General features: G+C 32.3%; 1 protein-coding gene across 1 annotated transcript; it reads left to right on the top strand.

Annotated features, from left to right (window-relative positions):
* The first annotated feature begins 397 nt into the window (after window positions 1–397).
* LOC124362371 (deubiquitinating protein VCPIP1-like) lies at window positions 398–19,013 on the top strand. The gene is made up of 5 exons (XM_046816813.1): window positions 398–624; window positions 13,405–13,621; window positions 15,225–15,340; window positions 17,562–17,711; window positions 18,809–19,013. Coding segments are annotated over exons 1-5 (675 nt in total). The 5' UTR covers window positions 398–622; the 3' UTR covers window positions 18,999–19,013.
* The last annotated feature ends 2,495 nt before the right edge of the window (window positions 19,014–21,508 follow it).

The raw sequence follows: 21,508 nt of genomic DNA on the forward strand, positions 1-21,508 counted from the left end.
TACATATTTTCAAGAAAATAAATAATTTTTCTATTCTATTCTAGATTATATGACATTTTATTCGTTGTGCACCATCTCACATTTTGTAAAGTATCTTTGGAGTTATAAAAGAAAGTTTCAATATTAATATAATTAATTCGATATAATTTCTATGTTTTGCAGATATGTTCGGATATAAAACGACTCATTAATTCGGATATAAAACGACTCATTAATTCGGATATAAAACGACTCATTAATTCGTAAGATAATAGAAATCAGAACCGTTCCGAACTGAGGTCGCTATCAGCCGCATGTACAGGGGTTTGTCAGGAATGTTCGGGATTTATCGGTACTGCTCGGCTCTGCCCCCACTCTTTCCTCTCCGCCTGTCACGATCACCCCATTGAAAACAAACGGGAGGAGCTCGTGTCTTTTATTGCTTATTGGCCTTGAGTGCGTTTCTAATGATCTGTACGTAGTTTGCTTATTCAATGTTGATAAATTTTAATAATATAATTATAGATTTTCAAATTCAACGATAACTCTGATATTGTGAAAATAGTAAAAATTGATATTTCCTGTCGTATACAATGGTCAGCTTATAGGTGCCAACTGAAAATTCATTTGATCTCCTGTTAAAATGTAAGTAATGAAGATGTCAATTTTATTTAAAAACTACAACATACAATCTTTATTAGAAATAATGTTTTTAGTTACATTTTGTCAATGTACCAATAATGATTTTCTATTGTTTTTGTGAAAGGTTTATGGTTAATTATGGCTTCTAGCCAACAGGCTAGACAGACAAAGGTTCTGATTTATTCTACAGTATTTAGTGGTCAAGAGTTGTATTGTTTTGAGTTTATACTTATGGAATGTATTGGTGGGTTCTTCTATGTGCTTTGCTTGAGTATAACGTATGGCAGGGAAGCTGAGATGTAAATTTGGGGAGGCTTTAATAAGCAGCTAACACTTGATATTCAAAATTACTATTATCAACCCAATGTGATATATTATCCAACTTCGATGTATGTAAAAACCTTACACAATATGAATTACCCTAACAAGAAGTATCTCGAATATTACAATTTTAAATACGTAAATTTTACAATAACATTACAAAACAACAAAACCAACTATGGCCTAGACTTAGATATCAAGGAAACCTTTACAATATTTATAACTTGCCCAGCTTGATATTAATAAGTAACCCCTTTTGTGAAATGGAGGAAAGAATTCTCCCCATGTGGGAGCCAAACCCACATGTTGAAGCTATCTAAACGAATCTCGTCACTTGTGAGAAATATCTTGCATAGGCCTATTTTCTTCATATTCATCGCCATTTTCAAAGTCTCAAAATATTAGGTACATCTTGTTATTTATTGTTTACATTAAAATTACTATAACTAGTAAGTTGAAATCATATGATAAAAACAATCGAAACATTTGATAATTAATAGCAATTGAGTAACGAGTGTAAGCCGCTTATTAAAGTCTACCCAATAATTTTCTTAGCAAAAATGCTACAAGCTCTTCAGACTTTTTAGCAAAACTGTTTCTCTTTTAGCACTTATTAATAGCATTGGTATTCCGCAAAGATTATAATAATATTTACTAAAAATGCATTTCTATAATACTTTAGCCTCCAGAACCAATATTTACATTAATACATATATTGTTGTTAAAATGTTTAAAACCTCAATAGTTAAAAGACTTTTGTAAAGAAGTTCTATTAAAAGCAGTATAGTTAAATAATAAAATTTTTAATTTATTGTAAAAATAAAAAAAAATGGGTATCAATTTACAAAATCGTGACCATGGAAAGGTATGTTCTTCATTTTTTTTTCCTGAAAACTACAATTTTTTCCTGAAAACAATAGTGAAGAAAAAATTCGTCGGCAACGAAAATCAAAGGAGTTACGATTTTTTGAAATCCTCTGAAAACTCTGTTTTTGACAGTACCTCTGGCAATTTTACTGAAATGATGACGTTAATCCTGTCAACGATGCCTGCCCGCTGCGCAGTGCTGCGCACTGCTTGCTCTTTTAGAAAAAAAATTAACTCGAGCTTGCAAAAGTCGAATCCCAGATCACGTGATGCCCCTGATCCTTAACCCTCCAAGTGTTGTTCGACAAAATTTTGTCGGTTATTTTCCATCTTTAATGCAATAATGCCCGAAAGGCATCAATATAATACAATGATATACTTTCCCCCCAGTTTATATGCACCTGTGATAATAACACTTGGCTATAAATGCCCAACCCATGAAAAAAAAGTCAATTTTTCATGGTCACGGTATTGTAAATAAATACCAAAAAATGAAATCTGCCCTCAGTTTAAAATTCAAAATAAAATTAAAGTGTATGGTTGTTGTTAATAAAACAAGTTACTTTTAACACCAGTTAAAAAAAAACAAATTTAAGGCCTTAACAAAATCATTTGATTTTTAGCCTTCTTTTTTTGTAAACAACAATTTTTAATCCTAATTGAAATAGAGCTTTCGGAGAGACTTTAGTAAGCGGCCTTATACTCGTTACTCTATTGCTATTATCGAACGATTCGATATATTACCCAACTTTGATGTATGTAAAAATCGTACACAATAAGTTATATTAAATTACCGTAACAAGAAGAATCTCACACGTATTACAATTTTAAAAATACAAATTTTACAATAAAATTTCAAAACAACAAATCCAACCATGGTCTAGACATAGATATCAAAGAAACCTTGCAATATTTATAATTTGCCCAGCTTGATATCAATAAGTAACCCCTTTGGTGAAATTGAGGAAAGAATTCTCCCCATGTGTTACCAGGAGCCAAACCTACATGTTGAAGCTACTTAAACAAATCTAGTCACTTGTGAGAAATATCTTACATACTTTCCTCATATTCATCGCCATTTTCAAAGTCTCAAAATTAGTTACTTCTTGTTGTTTATTGTTTACGTTAACATAACTAATAAGCTGAAATCATATGATAAGTTAGATAAATTGTAATATCGAATTATCCTTTGGATAAAAACAATCGAACCGATAATAGCAATCGGATAACGAGTGTAGGCCGCTTATTAAAGTCTACCCGACATTTCTATTAGTACATTCAACAGACATCAACAAATTGCTTAAATTGGTTATGCTTAACCTTTCACGTATGTTTGAAATTTCAAAATAAAATCTCGCTATAACATAACCTCAAATCTCCAGTACTAGTTACAGACACAAAAACAAGTGGTTTAGAAGTGTACAATGTGCGTTTTTGTTTGTATGCGTGTCAACCACGGCACCGTAGTATTAGAACTTCTGTTATAGCAACAAGCATAGGCATAGGCTTTAAATCTTCGTGTAAAATGTTACAAACTGACGATTTTGGTATTCCTAAATCTTCTTCCAGCTCTCGGACAGTCAATCAACGGTTTTTGTTAATTGGTGCACGAACACGTTCAACATTTTCAGCATTTCTGGCCTGCCAGATCGGTCATCACTCTCCACTGATATGTGGCCATTTTTTAACCGCTTAAACCACTCTTCTTTTTGTGTATCGCCCATAGACACATCACCATAAACTTTCCGTATCATAGTAATCGTCTCTGATGCTGAATGGCCAAGTTTTTGGCAAAATTTAATGCAAATGCGCTTCTCAACACGTTCAGTCATATTGAAATGTGACGCACACACACGGCAGTACTGTACGGAACAGAGCGCTGTGACTCACTGAGTGACCGGATCGTATTCAATACCTAATATGGGGAGGAATAGGCTCGCCCCTCCCTTCCAATAACCGGTTCGAGCCGGTCGGTTACGCGGCGGTCTTCTACTGGCCGGCGGTCAGATACTTTTTGGACAGACCTCGTATAGCTTGCTTATTTTTGTGTCTAGAAATAAATCAAATTGTTTACAAACAATAAATTTTATGCCCGTAAGAACGAAAAATCGTCCCTGTTTTGGCTCTTTCCAACTAAATTGCGAAATTTTGAACATTTATAACCAGGAAAACATGTAATCCTATTAAGACCAATGTTTTATATAAAATATGTACAATAGTACGAGCTTAGTGATTGTAATTTTAGAATTTTAGTAATATGGATAAAAGATGTTGTAAACCTTTAACCAGTTGTTTGTAAACCATTTTAACTTATATTCTCAGCTTTGTTCGATTAAAAAAGTTGGCATTGGTCATGTTATTGAGATAGTCACTATTTTTGTTTTAAAGATAATTTATTTTTGTAAACACAATTTAAAAATATAGTTTTTAACACCACTTGATAAAACTTTAGTTAACAGAATTTTTCCATTTGCTGCGGCTGGTGCCTGCTCGGAACGCACGAACATTCAGACAGTCAAGAGCGGAGTTGCAATAATCGTGAGTGGTCTGCTCGCGTCCTTAAGCACAAAAGGAAGCCGTAGTAAATTAAATATTGTTTAAATATATTGGACCATTTACCATCAACTTTTCATTTGGGCCTTGAATGGCAGGTTTAACCCATTAACCCTTTCCGGGCCAGGCGGCAATATATTGCCGCCATAGATCGCGTCTGAAAAGTGCCAGGCGGCAATATATAGTCGCCTTGATATTCGTCATTTTCTTAAACAAATACGACGTCAAATGATTAAAGTTTTATGTTTTTTTATTCCCTGGTATATTTGTAGATAATTAATATATCATTTTTATTTTGGAGGTCTATGCATTTTTATTTTGTAATTGTCACGTGACATTACAGCTGACTCGATCTATTGTTGTTAATTCTTTATGCTTTAGTGTAATCGTACTATTTTATGCTGGATTCTTCTTCATTATTTTATTTTGTGGTTGTAAATACTAGTAGTGTTAGTTATTACGTGCTTAGCTATTGTGTGAAGTAGTTACAATGACTGACAATTTGCGATCTCACGGGAGTGAAATTGTAAGTAGCATATTTGTAAATAAAAAAGTGTAAATAAATTTCAAATAAAATTGTGTAAATAGTGTTTTTAACTGTATTGAAACTGTTTATGGATCCTACAATCATCTGTTTACCAGTACATCCATAATGTGAATATTTATTTTAAGTTTCTTGCAAGAGTCAGTTGCTTTATCACTTGTTGCGAAGTACAATTATGCGTATTTATATAAAATGTGTCATAAAAAATTTATTTATGAGAGAAATAACACAAAATTTTGTATGGTTGTTCCTTTCTAAATACAATATAATAAGATAGCTTCCCACAGTAAAATTATTTTTCCTTTTTTAGTTATTTACAAAAAAAATAAAAAAATAAAATTTGTTTTATGTAATCTATTAAAAAATTATTTTTTTAAATTTTAAATTACTTAAAACTACATCTATATATTGTTTTGTTGATAGTATATATCTATACGAGTAATTTGGTGCAACTTTTAGGTCATTCTCTAATTTGTATGAAAAGTTATAAATTTTAATCTAAGAGACTGCAAAATCGCCAATTTTAGCCTGGCACTTTTGACTAGTCACAAGCGGATATGATATGTGAAAAAATTTTGCAACATCTTATATTTGGTCCTGGCCCTGAAAGGGTTAACCACATCACAGTACCGTCTCGTTACGTCCGACCCGGTACTAAAACGTCGATCACGAGACTGTACCATGATGACGACATACGTTATTAAATATTTTATTAAACATTAGTATGGGTTCAAGTAATAAAGTTTATATATTAAAATTAAACTAAAGAACATGTACTCTATGTATTAATCCCAGAAAAATATGGGCTTGATCTTTGTTTGGTACCTCATCGGCCGTCACAAGACGGTACCGTGATGACGACATACGTTATTAACCCTTTGAATGCCACAAGGCAAAAACTTTAGTACAAAAGAAATGCACTAGCAACTATATTGCAAGTCATATGCGAAAAATACCAGGGAATAATAAGAAGTATTACCGGGCTTCAGGAAAAAGAATATATATTTTTATTTTTCATACTATTTTTATGAAACAGGTATCAAAATGTTTGTAATAAATTGTATTACAATAAAATGTTACAAAACACACGAAACAACAGAAAATAATATTAGTTTTGGCATGTCAAAACCAAAAAATGTATGAAGCAATTTTTATTTTGTAGTTTTAATTTTTTTGACAAATTAATAAGAAACAATTTTACCATGGGAAGAATTTTTTAAATATTCTTTATAACATTGTTAATGTGAAAAAAATGGTTAACTTTTTTATATAATTACTATAGTTACATAACAATGTTTGAAATTATGTACATAATAAAAAAATCATTTTTCAGTACCGGTAACATAACACTAAAACAAAAATAATCAATGCATTATTTACATTTATCCTTTGGTTCTCAAGTCCAATATCTAATATATGGTCTTCATATTTTCCAAAAAAATATGTACACACACACACACACACACACACACACAAAGTTGAACTAAAGTATCACTGTCACATTGAGAGCCTATGGTCGGGGAATTACGACTCACAAATCTCGGTTGGGTGTCTTGTTCTGGTTTGTAAGTAGGGTCTTCATCAGTGTCATCAAAAATATCGGACAATGAAAAGTTTGAATCGTTTTCACTACCTGACAAATCACTCGGTAGTTGTCTGTCAACTTCACTTACAGTTAAGTGATCACGATCCATTTCTGAATGTCTATTATTAATAACACATGAAAAAACAGTCACAATAACTACTAAAACTTACAAAGATATCAATTTAACAAAGCATTTTAGAGATCCTAACCTCAAAACGATGTAAACACAACCATGTGACCGAACAGACTGCTATACGTAGCGAGTTGTTTACGCGCCAACGATGCCCCTGTTAATCACCGCCAGCTGTTGTTGCTTCTATTATTCTGTGTTTTTTTTTTATCTTCACTAATATAGAGTACTATGTGAACTATTATTTATCTATTGCAGGATAGTTAACAAATAAAACAATATTGGTTGTGAAAAGAATTCATGAAAAATAAAGCGTTAAAAATTACGATAACACACGGCGACGACGGATCGTCGCCTGGCACTTTTCGCACAGTTAGTCAGTGACGATAGATCGTTGCCGTGGCTTTTTTCGCAAGGGTTTTTGGTGACGATATATCGCCGCCTTGGCACGCAAAGGGCTTGTTTGAACATTAGTATTTGTTCAAATAATAAAATTTATGTATTTAAAAAAAACTAAAAAAAGAATATGTACTAATCCCAATGAATCCCAAATGAATAAATGTGTATTAACCCAGAAAAACAATGTGAATCAAGGTATAATAAAATACCCTTGTGTTTGCGTGTTTGCTAGGATTTATGTAAGAACACAAATGTCACATTTTACAAAATATACGTAAAATTGAAAAGAAATTTAGATAAATCAATGAAATAAAATTTTCCACTTAAAGAATTACATTTCCTATAAAACTACATCATATATCTTAGATTACAATGGTGTTATGTACTGAATAAAAACAAAAAACAACAGCTCAGTCAACCAAATAGCAATAAAATGAATGTTTTGTGATAGTTTTGCTAAACCCTTGCACTTTTTGCATATTTAATTTGATTTGTGGAAGTATATTGAGTGGCTTTTGGGTTAACAATGAATAATTTAACTTTCTAAATTGCAGTTTAGTAGTAAAACACCAAAACCGATACCTTTGTTCGTTGTTACAGACACAAAACTTGTTTGGTTATTGTTTATAAACAATTTGCTGTATATGTCTAGATGCTGAAATAAACAACCTTAAGTTAAATGTAATGTCCATAATTTTAACTGTTAGTTAGTTTGTGGTTAACATTCAAACTCGGGTATCTATTCCTTTTGATCCTAGAGTAGGTAGGCGTTTTTCAACCAAACAATTTGTCAACTGGTGGCGCGGCTCAGTGTCTATCTAATATTTTATATATATGTGTGTATGAAATTAACCCTCTAAGTGGCAAGCGACGTCTGAGACGTTCTATCTACGCCGCCGTGACGTGGCAAGCGACGTCTTAGAAGTTGCTTCACATTGCCGCTTATTGCTAGGCAACCGATAATTATTTTTACGCCTAGTTTGCACAGTTGCGTTCACCACTAAATTTCAAATACATTTCATATAGTATCATCAACATCACGATGAAATAATCAATGGTACTAACTGAAATAATCCTAAGTTTTCTCCCGCGGTCTGTGGCAAAACTAGCTGAGTAGGCCTACGTGACTGTTTCGTTTCTCTTGGCTTGTACATATAGCTATATATTTTCTTTATTATTATAACATTGTCTATCTTTTTGGTTTTTAATAAATTTGGCATTGTTTTTACGATATTGTGTTAGTTTGTTTATTCACTGTTTCCTGGTACCAAATTTCATTTTCAAGTTTGATCACAAACAAAAAACTAAAAATAATAATTTACTGTAATAAACTGATCTGGTAGATCTGTAAAAAAACTCTTTCTCTTCAAAGTAAAATATAGTATGCAAAAATTCTACAGCATTTAGGTTGTTTTTTACCAGTTTAAACAATAACTTTTTGCTATTTTGCAAAATATTTTTATTTTTTAAAATTTTAAAATTTATTTTTTATAATTTTCAAACTTTTCCCTTTGTTATTTGTAGGTAATTATTGTTTCTACCTTTTGTATATAATGGGTTTTCTGTAACTATGTGTTTGTTATTTTTTACAAAGTGTCAAAGTTACAATTTTAGTTTGGTCAATCAAAATTTTTTGTTTTTCACATGATAAGTCCAATTCAGGTTTCAAGAAATCATTTTATTTTGTCATAATATGAAAATTCAACTCTTTCCGAAGAATTCAGTATGCAACATGACTAGGTTAGAGTAAAAAATATATTTTTGGTGAATTAAAAAAAATACTCTTCAAAGTGGCCAAAAAGAGCTTGCCACTGTGGAAGTTTAGCATCGCCACTTCTAGGGTTAAATGTGTCAAATTTGTATTAATGTAAACAGATTTTCAAAATTCGATATACTTTTCGTGGTTAGTTGTTCTTTCTTGCTTTTGTCATAATTTTGCAAGAGTTTTTCTCAACAGCATCGCATTTTCTTGCCTCATGTCGCAAATTGTGACAAATGCGATTGGAGCTTAAACCCTGACTTTTGGTGTGGTCATAGATTTAGTCCATGTTGTGTTCCATCCATCTCATTGATAAAAGTAATTTTCCTCATAAGTATCATAGATTAAAGAGGTTACCCAAATTCAAGCTCAAATCATGTGAGCACTCGTAAACTTTAATTTTGTTACTATTAGTAATATATTTACAGTAATCTAATCTAATCCTACTAATAGAACAGTAGTAGACAGGAACAGAGTAGCCTCCATACAGTACCAAAGTACAGAATTCTTTAGGTTATACCAGTTTAAAATATCCTGTTTAAACTATTTAAGAAAACTAGAAATGTGCTGAAAATTAAAAACTGTAACTGTAAGTCTATTTTAAGAAAAAGTACTTCTTTGGTAACCTTAGATTAAAATTTGGATTTGCTACAAACTTTAATGCAGTTACTTAAATTTTGTTTTTTTTTCCTTACAGTAAAACAAAAAAGACTTTGAAGCCTTATGATTGTAACATTTTGGACCACTTTATATACTGTTCAAGAAGAAAATGATCAAAGTGAATACTTTTAAAATGGGGTGCGGCTCAACTTACTTTAATATACTAATATTTAGAATCTATCTTTTTAAATGGCGATGAGTATGAGGAAATTATGTGAAATATTTCTTAATAGTGACAATATTGGTTTTAACCCTTCAACGCAATATTTAATTTAAACTGAACACCCCCTAAGTGGTCCAATTAATTTCTTGTTTTTCACAGTTTTGTGACAACATTACCTATACATACATTAAATGATTTTCCGTTAAGCCTATACTTGTAAAAGTGATTGTATTGCTAAAATATAAGTATACCCATACAAACATGTACAAAATACCATTATAAACGTTTTTAAGAGATGTTTTGTGGAAGTTATTTGCTGTAATTACATTAGAAATTTGCAACTGTGTGATATGTTTTGAAGAAGTCCTCTAGGCATAGGCCAGCCTCACATTGGGGACACCAGTAGATTGTGTCCCTTCTTCTGCCATGTTTGTAGCAAACCACACATCTCCTTTGAGGCTTTGCTTTTTTCCCAGTTGGTGGAATCTTTTCAATAAAATGTCTTTCAGTTAGGCGCATTGGTGGAGGCTCAGTGGATGGTCTGCCTTGAACTGTTCGTGGTACCTCTTGTCGAAATCTTTCTAATCTTTCTTTTACTAGGTCTAATCTAAATTTTAAGTGATCAATATTGTTGTGTTTTGACTTCCAAATGATGTATGAGTTCAGAATTGTAATGTTTAACATACGCTTGAAGACTTTCATGTATCATTTAGTACCTTTTTTCCTTTCCAGTAGATAGTTCTCTAGCATTTGATCTCTAAGGTCCACACTCCCCATATTCTTATTATATTCTACTACAATACCAAACATAACCAAACAAATAAACAGCTAAACACAAACAATAACATCGTCATGCCAGCAGACAAAGTTGTTTCACAGTCAATTGCGTAGTTAGAAACAGCTGACAGTAAGCACCACCTTGATCGATGTTTTTCGTCTACTATAAACTACATGTTGAACGGCTTTCGATACATAGGTATTGATACACCGATAGTTCATTTCATCTTCTTTCCAACGATGTATAACTCGAATGTATTACACCGAAAATAACAGAAATATATTTGTTATAAGATCGGACTGCGCGATGCGTACAGCGTACGTCGCGGGCCGAGTTCAGCGGTAAACACTAGACGTACGGCGTACGTCGCGGTCCGTCGAAGGGTTAAGGGCTACAGTATAATAAGCGACCACCAACGCAATCTGATTATTATTCATTTTAAATATTGAATACGACTCTTTACTTCATAATTAATCATTGCAAGCTTTCTTTATTTAGACTAGTGACGTCATTACCAGCTGTTATTATTTCATTTATGTAGCAGAAGGCTAGTGACAATGACAAGAACAATGGAGATGAATATGCCGAAATTGGCTGAAAATGTTTTTATAAACACAGCAATGTTTTAAATGGCTGCAAGAAAAGGAACTGGAGGTGATCAATTCAGTTGATGGCAGAATAATTAAGCTTTCGATTGAAGTATATTATTACTCAATAAATCAAACTTAATTCCTCTTCGTATTGTTAGAAGAAACGTCTTGTGCAAGCAACTGTTTTGACTGTGACCAGCTCACCGGACCAATTGTCTTATTAGTTACGTTTGCTGTCGTTGTATTTTGGTGTCTGTCTAATTGATTTAACTGTATTTTATATTTTGTTTTGTTTATTACTAATATGGCTGATGAAGTCACGCTTAATTTTAGGAATAAATCTAGTAATTTGATAGAACTATTAGCTGAATTGGAACCGGCATCCTTATCAGGCTAGTTCAAGGTAAAACTTTTTGTGAAAAAAAAAAGCTATAGCAACAATAATAAGCGAGTAATATTATTATTCCTTTAGTTTTCCTGAAAAGATGTATGATAAGTCATATAGGTTGAATTTCAGTGTTATAAAGCAATTGTACAAAATGCTGAAAATACAATGTTAGTGGATTTTGCACTTAAGTTCAAAAATTGCTAAAAAAAGTAAACATTTTTTAAGTAAAAGATCTAAAACTATATATATTTCTAATAAGTATAAAATTGTGTTCCTTTTGTAAGATTTGGAATTTATATAAACCTTTCACACATACATGATGATATAGTATCATCATCTTATCAAGAATATTTAAACACTGACATTTTTTTTGAAAGTAAAAAAATGTTAATGAAGATAATTTATTATTATCACTTGGAGTATCCTGAAAACAATGTTATATAATAAGTCATATATAAGTTGAATTTCCAGTGTTGTAAATCCTTTGAACAAATGGCTAAAAACACATTCTTAGTAGATTTTGCTCTTAAGTCAGGGTCGCCACCAGAACGGGAAAACCGGGAATTAGCTGGCAATTTAATGGACCGGGGAATAAGCCGGGAATCTTCCTGAGAACCGGGAAAATTTCAAAAACTGTTTTATCTGTCTCCAAGAACTTATAGAACCAGGACATAATTTGACAGCTCCTTGAACCAAGAAATGATTAATTTCGAAACATTGTATTTTACGTGACGTAGATCTTGAAATTGTGAATGAAGATCGATTTATGTTCGCGACCTTCATCTGAGGTTTGCCTCCATTAGTGTAGTGGAGTATATTTTGGTTTGTTCTACTCCTGTGCCATGGCAAGCATCCCTCTCACCCTAAAAAAACACGTAACAATGCATTAGCCAGTTTAAAATCGGTCGACTGATCATTCCAAACTTCAGCACTAAAAGAGTGGTAAATCGGTAGTGACCACGATACAAATGGGTTTATTTTGTATTGAAATATGATTAAGTTGAAGTGGGGTGTCTGTACAATGTTGTCCAACTCTTATTCTTGAGTGAAAATAGTATTTTGACAAGACGTGTATTAGATAGATAGCACAGGCTTAAAATGTACAGTATTCACCCTATAAACAAGGTCAATAGTTCAGTTCGTTGAATAATGTAATGTGTTTGATGGTTTGATAATAGGTGCAACCCAATTTCTTTTTGAATACACCAGAATTTCAGTTGGGTTTTTACCAGGCATGATAAGATACCTTTTGGAGAAGAAATAAGCGGGTAAGCTACAACAATTAATGCCAAGAAGGGCACATTTGCGTCTGACATGTTGCATAGCAATGACAGAATGAGCTGAGGGCTGAGAGGTAGGAGAAACATTTATTGTCTAAAATTGGCAGTGGATAAATGACATCATGTGGTACCGCCCTACCGCTCATAACTGCTGTGGCTAGTGTTGAGTGTTCCCCATATGTGCATTACAAACATTAAACTTTTAAGTCGCCGCTTGATCCAGCGTTTACCGCTTGCATCATGGCCGAGGCCTCGGTTGGTCTTTGAACGAGTGCTCCTCATAACACGTTCCGATTGGTTTTCAGATTACATTGGTTAAAACAAGGAAAGTGATGTTATGTTATGATATCACAGTCACATCCAAACCTCGACTGAACTGCGTTTACACTGGCAAAAAATTGCACAAATTTTGTGTCCGACTACAAAAATTGCGTCTAAACGGGCGCAAGAGCTCTCGCGTGCGCTGCTGTAACGAGTTTTGGACAGTTTGCAAGATCAAGTAGCCTGGAGGGATTTTCGAGATAAGAATAGGCCTCTTATATAATAATTTTATATATATAAAACAATTGCGTTTACTGAATAGTTCATTTGATGTATTTGAACCCTACGTTTCCAGTGTCAATTTGGTGGTCGTTTGATTTATGATTGTTTCAGTATCATATAAATTATACCAAAATTAACAGCTCATTGTCATATCAAATAAAATGTTTTCATGTGGGTTGTGAGCATAGTATTTGATCAGTGTATATATTAATGTTGTTTGCAGGAGTGTGCTGTTCAGTACGTGTCTGGATGAGCGATGCCGCTACCGAATAGTGTACCCTGCATCATACACGACTGTCACTTGCCGAGGCTGTGGTCAGACCCACTCTGTCGCCCACTTTCCAGAAAAGACATCTGTAGAAGATGCACCCACCAAAGTTCAAACATTGATTAAAAGCTTACTCATCGAAACACAGACACCTAAAAGAAGCCCAGAGACAGTGAGTATTTGAAAAACAAGACAAATATTTGAAAAGCTATAGATGTTATTTTTGAAATTGATGAATTTAAATTATGTAATTTAACAAGTGACTACAGCATACAACTTATATCGCATAATCACAGAGAGAGTAATTTCATTCAGCATAGAGCTCTAGTGAAGGGGTTAAATTATTTTGGTTTACTAATGTTAGGGTGAGAGTAGATAGTATGCATTTATGCTTGAGTGTTACATGGAGCAAATGATATATTCACTCCCTTAAGATGGTTGCAATTAATTCAACTGTGGGTGCAACACAATTAGTGTGACTGTGTGTCAAAGTATGATATTTAGGAACAGTATATTAGTTGTCATAATTTAGAATGACAACTGTGGGTGCAACACAATTAGTGTGACTGTGTGTCAAAGTATGATATTTAGAAACGGTATATTATTTGTCATAATTTAGACTGACAACTGTGGGTGCAATACAATTAGTGGGACTATGTGTGTCAAAGTATGATATTTAGGAACGGTATATTAGTTGTCATAATTTAGACTGACAACTGTGGGTGCAATACAATTAGTGTGACTGTGTGTCAAAGTATGATATTTAGGAACGGTATATTAGTTGTCATAATTTAGACTGACAACTGTGGGTGCAATACAATTAATGTGACTGTGTGTCAGAGTATGATATTTAGGAACGGTATATTAGTTGTCATAATTTAGACTGACAACTGTGGGTGCAATACAATTAGTGGGAGTGTGTCAAAGCATTGTGCTTATGAGTGATATGTTAGTTGTCATAATTTAGACTGACAACTGTGGGTGCAATACAATTAGTGGGAGTGTGTCAAAGCATTGTGCTTATGAGTGATATGTTAGTTGTCATAATTTAGACTGACAACTTTGGGTGCAACACAATTAGTGTGACTGTGTGTCAAAGTATTGTGCTTATGAGTGATATGTTAGTTGTCATAATTTAGACTGACAACTGTGGGTGCAACACAATTAGTGGAACTGTGTGTCAAAGCATCGTGCTTATGAGTGATATGTTAGTTGTCTTAATTTAGACTGACAATGAGGCTCTACAAATATTCCAAAAAATTTGACTTTAAAAAAGAGAAAAAACAATTTAGGTTTTGCTTCTCTATTTCAAAAGAGTAAAATAACTTCCTTGTGTTATATGTTATGATTTTAATTTAAGTATTGTACGACAGGTTCATAAATGGTCTTTTTATTGTTAATTTCTTCTTTTGTAGCACAGGATGTCAAAACTGATTTAACTGTCAATTTTAGGCTCTGTCTCAAATAGCCTGTTAGTTAGGGGGGGAAAGATGAATTAACTGTGTAATAAGTAATAACTAGGTTTACAATATGAACTAAAGAAGTGGCAAAGTAAATTAACTCTATTAGATCAATTTACTAATGCTAAAAACTCAGGGATTTTCTAAAAACAATAAGGTGCTCTACATTTGGAAATGGTGCCGTGATTTTCTTGTTTATGCTGTTTATTTTATAAAATAATAAAACCTAACATTATGAAAAAGTACAAGAGTATATAATTTTAGAACTAAAAAACCATAACCAAAGGTTTTAAAGTGTATCTATATTTTTTTTAGATCAAAGTTCTTGGCATCTCTAACTACCACCATAAGTTGCTATCCCCATTACTCACTCTTTATGGAATGGACAAACATACTGGAAAAGCAAGACTTCTCAAGGAATTGATTAAAAGGTATGTCTTTACATTTAAGTACTAGTGTTTCATGTTCAAATCTTATATAATGGACTTGTCACTAAAATCTTTCTCTGGTTTTCAGAATATTCAGAAAAACACATTAACTGAAGTAGGATATTTTATAAATATCAGTGTAAGGGTTAAGTGCAGGTGTTTATTTGGTTTGAAAATGGACTAGAAAATCAGACTTTTTGATCGGGAAAACCGGGAATTTGATATAGGTTTTGAATGGCCACTCTGTATAATTCTTACAAGACCTTATAATTCTCTTTCCTCACCTTCCAAGAGAATATTCCCTCCTCACAGCATACACAGATGACGAGGCCATTCTCACTATCAGTTTTTAATCATTTGTAAACCAGTAAGATAAAATTAGTAGAAATTAATAGTGTTGTTGCTAAAATTTATTATGTAAACAAGTTAAGAAACAAATTAATACACAAAGAACGGAAATCCCCCAGAAGAACAATTAATTTTTTCCTATGTAATATAAATAAATGAAAAATGGATAGCTACAAGTAAACTATATGTTACATTTCCAAATGTACTAGTTCTGTTATAATATGGCCTATAACTATAGGATCCCACATAAGTAATGGAAGTAGTTAACTAACATAGACATCATTGAAATAGAAAAGTACAGACCACCACATGTAAATATAGCTATATGTGTTAACCCATTGGCTTTATATTATGGAACCATTCCGTGACGACTACAGTGCCACCCAATTATACCTTTTTTAACGTTTTTCATCGGAATGTTATAATTTAAATGAATCAATGAAAAAAGTCAGAATTATGTGGGAAAATATTTTAAGCTGCTAAAAGTAAACATATTATACCATACAATATATTTTGTCAATTTCTATCTCACTTTTGGATGTTATATATTTTCCATTGACCTTAGGTTGAACGTTGACTCAGGGTGCGTAATATTGCCTTATGCAACGTTATTTTATATTTGAATGTCTGACCAACAGACAGGAAGGATTATTGATCTACAATTACTACATTTTTTATCATAGTGGCTGATGAACTACACACTTAACTGAATCCTCTCAAGTACCACAGGTGGTGTGAACTTGTAACTTTGTTTACTTGTTTAAAATAGCCAAGAGAAGTCGTTATTTATCAATATGCTGTATGATATCTGTATAACATATTGACGTCAATGCACACAACTGATTATCCTGAGCTCTTTGTGTTTGTAAACACAACTTTGATTATAAACATTCAGTATTCAAGATGTAATTGTTTAAGTGATATCGGATAACTAAGGAATTAAACCAGTTTAACAGTTTTCAAGTGACATTGTTAAAATTGTTTCATTTGAATAATGATAATGACAATGTCAGTGACAACTCCATTGGTTTGTGATGAGACAATCCAGAGATTACTCTATCCAAGGTAACAATGATACAACACTGTATATGACGTTCTTCACCTACCCCAAATTAAAATCTGGGACCTTGGTTAAAATTCCTGTTGTAAATATATCATTTGTAGTGCATATCTTAGATGTAGTAAGTTTTATAATTAAAATACATTTTATGTATTAGTACAAATTAAAGCAATATTACAAATTCCTATATTGTTTATCCCATGAAATAGGTGGTGTGTGTGCAACTGGTGGTACACACAATATGATATTCCTCATGTTCATTTAATGGTATCAATAATTGCTCTATAAAAAACTAATGTTTATTGTCCACATCAGCAATTACTGTATTGTGTACCACTGGTGGCTGATGCACTATACACTTAACAGAATCGTCCCAAGAACCACAGGTGGTGTGAACTTGTAATAACAAGTTACTTATCAGTCATCTAGAAAGAATTAGAATCATAAATACAGGCAAATCTTCACATGAACATAATTGCATAATGTTTTAGTTTCACTAAGAATTGAAGTATGCGAGGTTTTAAATTAATACATAAACTGGTTTTCATTTCATTAAGATTATTCAACCATAATAAAAATACAAGTAATGTTTTGAGTTACTAATTGTATTATGCTGTTAGTAGTAATAGTGTGCTATACATCAGCTGTTCATATTAATTTATTTTGCAGTATAAAAATACAAAAACTGGAGATATTTTTGTGTTATACTAACAATTTCAAAGTAAATACTAAAAAGTGGGTTTTTATTATTTAATATAGAACTGAGTAAATAAGGTGATTACTGTCACAGAAGTAAATAATTTGTATGTTACACAGACCGACACTGGACTGTAGTGTATTTGGTGATCGGGGATTCAGCATCGAGAGTCGGCACCTGCACATCAGTGGTTACGGTAGAGACCAGAGCGGCAGTGCCTCCTACCTCGCAGACACTCTGGCTCTGTTGCTGCCTTACAATGACAATAAGTACATAACAACCAATATGTTTATTCTGTTCTTCTTGTTTATTATCCATTATTAAAGTCTCCCATGCTTTCCTGTTCTCCAAATATTGTGTAAATAAATTAACAGAATTGATGTACTTATTTATAGTGGTAATGTATTGTGAGAAACCAAATCACAACATTTCAAGAACTTGGACAGAATTTTCAGAATGTATCATTCATTGAGAAACAAAATGCTGCATCAACACTTTAACAATCGGACAAAAACATTATTTTTAATATAATATAATGAATTTGTTTATGTGAAGATTTATAAGTTTCATAACCATAGTAACCTTTCAAAAAATCTCAAAACCTTAAATGATAATAATCAATGCGTTTGATTGAATGTAAAAAAACACCCTAAAAATAAATAGACTAATATTAAATCTCCTATATTTATACACACACAAAATGTTTGTATACTATATGACATTGATAGACTCAGAAGCTATTTGACCGATCATTATGAAAGGTTTTTTGTATGTGTATTTTTTCTATTGAGAAGATTTATATGCTATGGCCATTGATATAACTCACCACCAGGCGGCACTGCAAAATATAAAAGTTATCAAAGTGCCTGCACATTATAAACTGCAATTACGAAACAATTACGTATATTAAATAGCCAAACACTATTTGAAGGCACAACATTTTTATGTATATTTGTCTTTAAAATAAATTTCTGTTTGAAATTATAGCTTTAGTATTAGACCAGTTTATAATAAAATATACGTACGTGTACAATAGCTATAAACATACACTTTTGACAGATTTTCTTGATCGTGGCAACAAGGCAAAACCCTACATGGGCGTTGGAAATATAATTCCGTTGAACCAGAAGTTCTCATACACGGGCAAAGCTTACAAAAAGCATGTGAAGCCAAGGGAAACAGCTAGTTATAAGATAAATTTAGGACAAAATTGCCATGTTATTGTTACAAAGGTCCTTAGATATGACCTTCCAAAAAACTATTTCTTACTAATAACTCCTGGAATTCACTGTGTTTAGAATTGTTTCATTACTATAGGATATTGAAGTATATCAGCTCCTTAACTAAGTGATTGATTGTATTTCAGAGAGACATTGGTGCCACTGCATGTTGATGGGGATGGTCACTGTCTGGTACATGCCGTGTCCAGAGCTTTGGTAGGCCGGGAGTTGTTCTGGCATCCCTTGCGTGTCCATTTACAGCAGCATTTCAAGGACAACTTGGATACCTACAAGGTCTCATTCAAAATTTATACAATCATAGAAAAGTTACAGTAGTATTCAAATTATATTTATCTTCAAAGTATGTATATATGTATCTGCAATGCAGTCCAAAACCTTGTCCAAATCGTATTATTAAAAAAAGTGTTTCATGGGCATAAATCCAGATTACAGTTATAAAATAAAAATCAATGTTAATAAAGTACAAAACATGTTTTCTGTAAAAGAAATATTTAGTTTTTTAATTGCACATACAAAATTCAAATTTGACTCACCTCACTTTACAACTAGTTATTTTGACAGAATTATAGAATATCAGAATGAGTTCAATGTTTAACAAGAATCTTTAGTATATTATGTAATACCAAAAGAGTAATCTTTTACAGATATAAGAGCAAATATAAAAAAGTGGAATCTTAAAGTTATATTTTTTGTAAGACATTGATCCTTTTATCACATGAAAATTAGTTGTTATACACTTTAGAACAGAAGGTATTGAATAATAATAATATTTTGTTATTTTATCAAAAAAAGAAAAATTAAGGCATTTTTCAAGTTATAGTATTTTTTCTGAAAATGTTTAGAACAAACTACACAGAATATTTTAAACTTTGCTCTCTGTTATTATAATTTGTCAGTGTAGTGTGTGATCTGACAAAAAATTAAAACAAATAATGTAAGAGTAATAATTCAATTTCTCAATAATGTACTATATGTTAACATTTTTGAGCTTATGAATAACTTGTAATCGTAAACTTTACCATAATATCAACAAGTGACCATACAAATTTCATCTTTTTGATGTGCTGAAAACGAATATGCCACCAATCTTTTCCTATCACCTGTATTTTCTAAAATTTAACATCAGCGTAATTTACTATTTTAAGTTAAACTTATTGAACAAGAAATTAATAATACAAAATTAAAACTCTTATATACACATTATTTATTTTACATAAACAAAACAGTATTACAGATTTGTAAAGTTTATAAGACCATTACACATTGATAGCATCAGCTTTTTACGCTGCTAAAGTTTCTTTTGTGGAATATTCCTTTGTTACAGCAGTCTCTGCAAATTCCTACAATAATCTGCTATCATATGAGTGTTCCATTTGCTCTGATAATGGTTCTCCATACTTAATGTGCTGGGGAAATCTTTCACCTCGTTCTTCACTGGTCTCAACCATATTTTCAGGAATATGAAAAGCATTCATCATCTTGATCTAAATCCCTCACAAACCGCTTCATTAAGTCTAGCTTAGTGTGCAATAGAGGCAAGATGACTCTATCTCATTCAATTAAGGGCTCACAAAATACCTTTCTTACAACTACAATTATGTTTTCTCTTTTAGGCCTCTCCCAGTACTGCTGTTTAGCTCTCAAGTTAATCATTTACTAAAGCAACTATATGGTACTCTTCTTTCATCTTGGTTGAGTTACCAATCTGTACTAAACCATTTTTGTTGTCATTGTGCAAAATTAACACTTAAAAGTGCACTTGTAACTATCAATAAAGAGACGCCAGCCATCTGAATTTATTCAGGAAAGCTTATTTTGAGTAGTAGCCCTTAACATTTTGGCAAATTACAAGATCCCTGTCTTGTGAGCAGTAAGGAAGCAAATCTAACTCAAGGTTGTTTATGTATGTTAAAATGTAATTAGTGTTCCTTGGTCAAAAAGGTTATTTTCTGTTTAATCTTGATGCTAGTAACTCAGTTGATTCTTTAAAAACATCTAAGTTTTGTATTATTAAACCACAACTCTTCTTGATTAAACTCTTGAGGATTTAATGAAGTTCCCTCATGGTCGCTATTGCTAGCTTTTCCATATTCCTAATAACATCAGAGAGATGAAGTTCATCTTCGGAGAGCTCTGGTTTCCTAGTTCTCTCCAAACCAACAAAACACCAGGTTTTAGGAACTTTCTTTTCCTGTTAGTCCACTGTCTTAAGTGCTCTGTACAGGTTTTATACGCAATATGCGGCACCCAGTATTTATCTTGATTATCAAATCCATAACCAAAGTACCCAAGGTAAGCTTTCTCTTCAAAATCTGTTGTTTTTCTGTTTTCTTTTAGAGTGTACTCCCCACAAACATAACAAATCACATTAGGATGATTAATACAGTATCTTTGACTGGAAGCCATTTTGTCTTTTGTGAAATGCACAAACAAAAACTTTTAGGTTATGTTAGCTGAAAAGAATAGCATTGTCTGATGAAACCATGTGATAGTTTTACAAAGAAGAAGACAATGAAGAGAAGAGCAATATCAGACTTTATACTGCTTAGAATATACAGTTTGGTCAGTATTTATACAATAAATAAACTATATATAGGCTTATGGTTTAATTCATAATCCCATGAAGTATAACTGTTAGAGAAGAACTGGTATCATATTTGCTTTCAGTTTATCAAATATGAAAAATATTAACTTTAAAATTATAAGTAACAAAAACAATTTTTGTAGGCTTGTCTATATTAACATTTCATTGTGAAATACTGTGCCAAATGTTAATATAAGTATACTAGTTCCCCCCCCCACCCCCCCCCCCCCCCACCCCCCCC

The sequence above is a fragment of the Homalodisca vitripennis genome, chromosome 1 (assembly GCF_021130785.1).
Source record: "Homalodisca vitripennis isolate AUS2020 chromosome 1, UT_GWSS_2.1, whole genome shotgun sequence".
NCBI classification, from domain to species: domain Eukaryota; kingdom Metazoa; phylum Arthropoda; class Insecta; order Hemiptera; family Cicadellidae; genus Homalodisca; species Homalodisca vitripennis.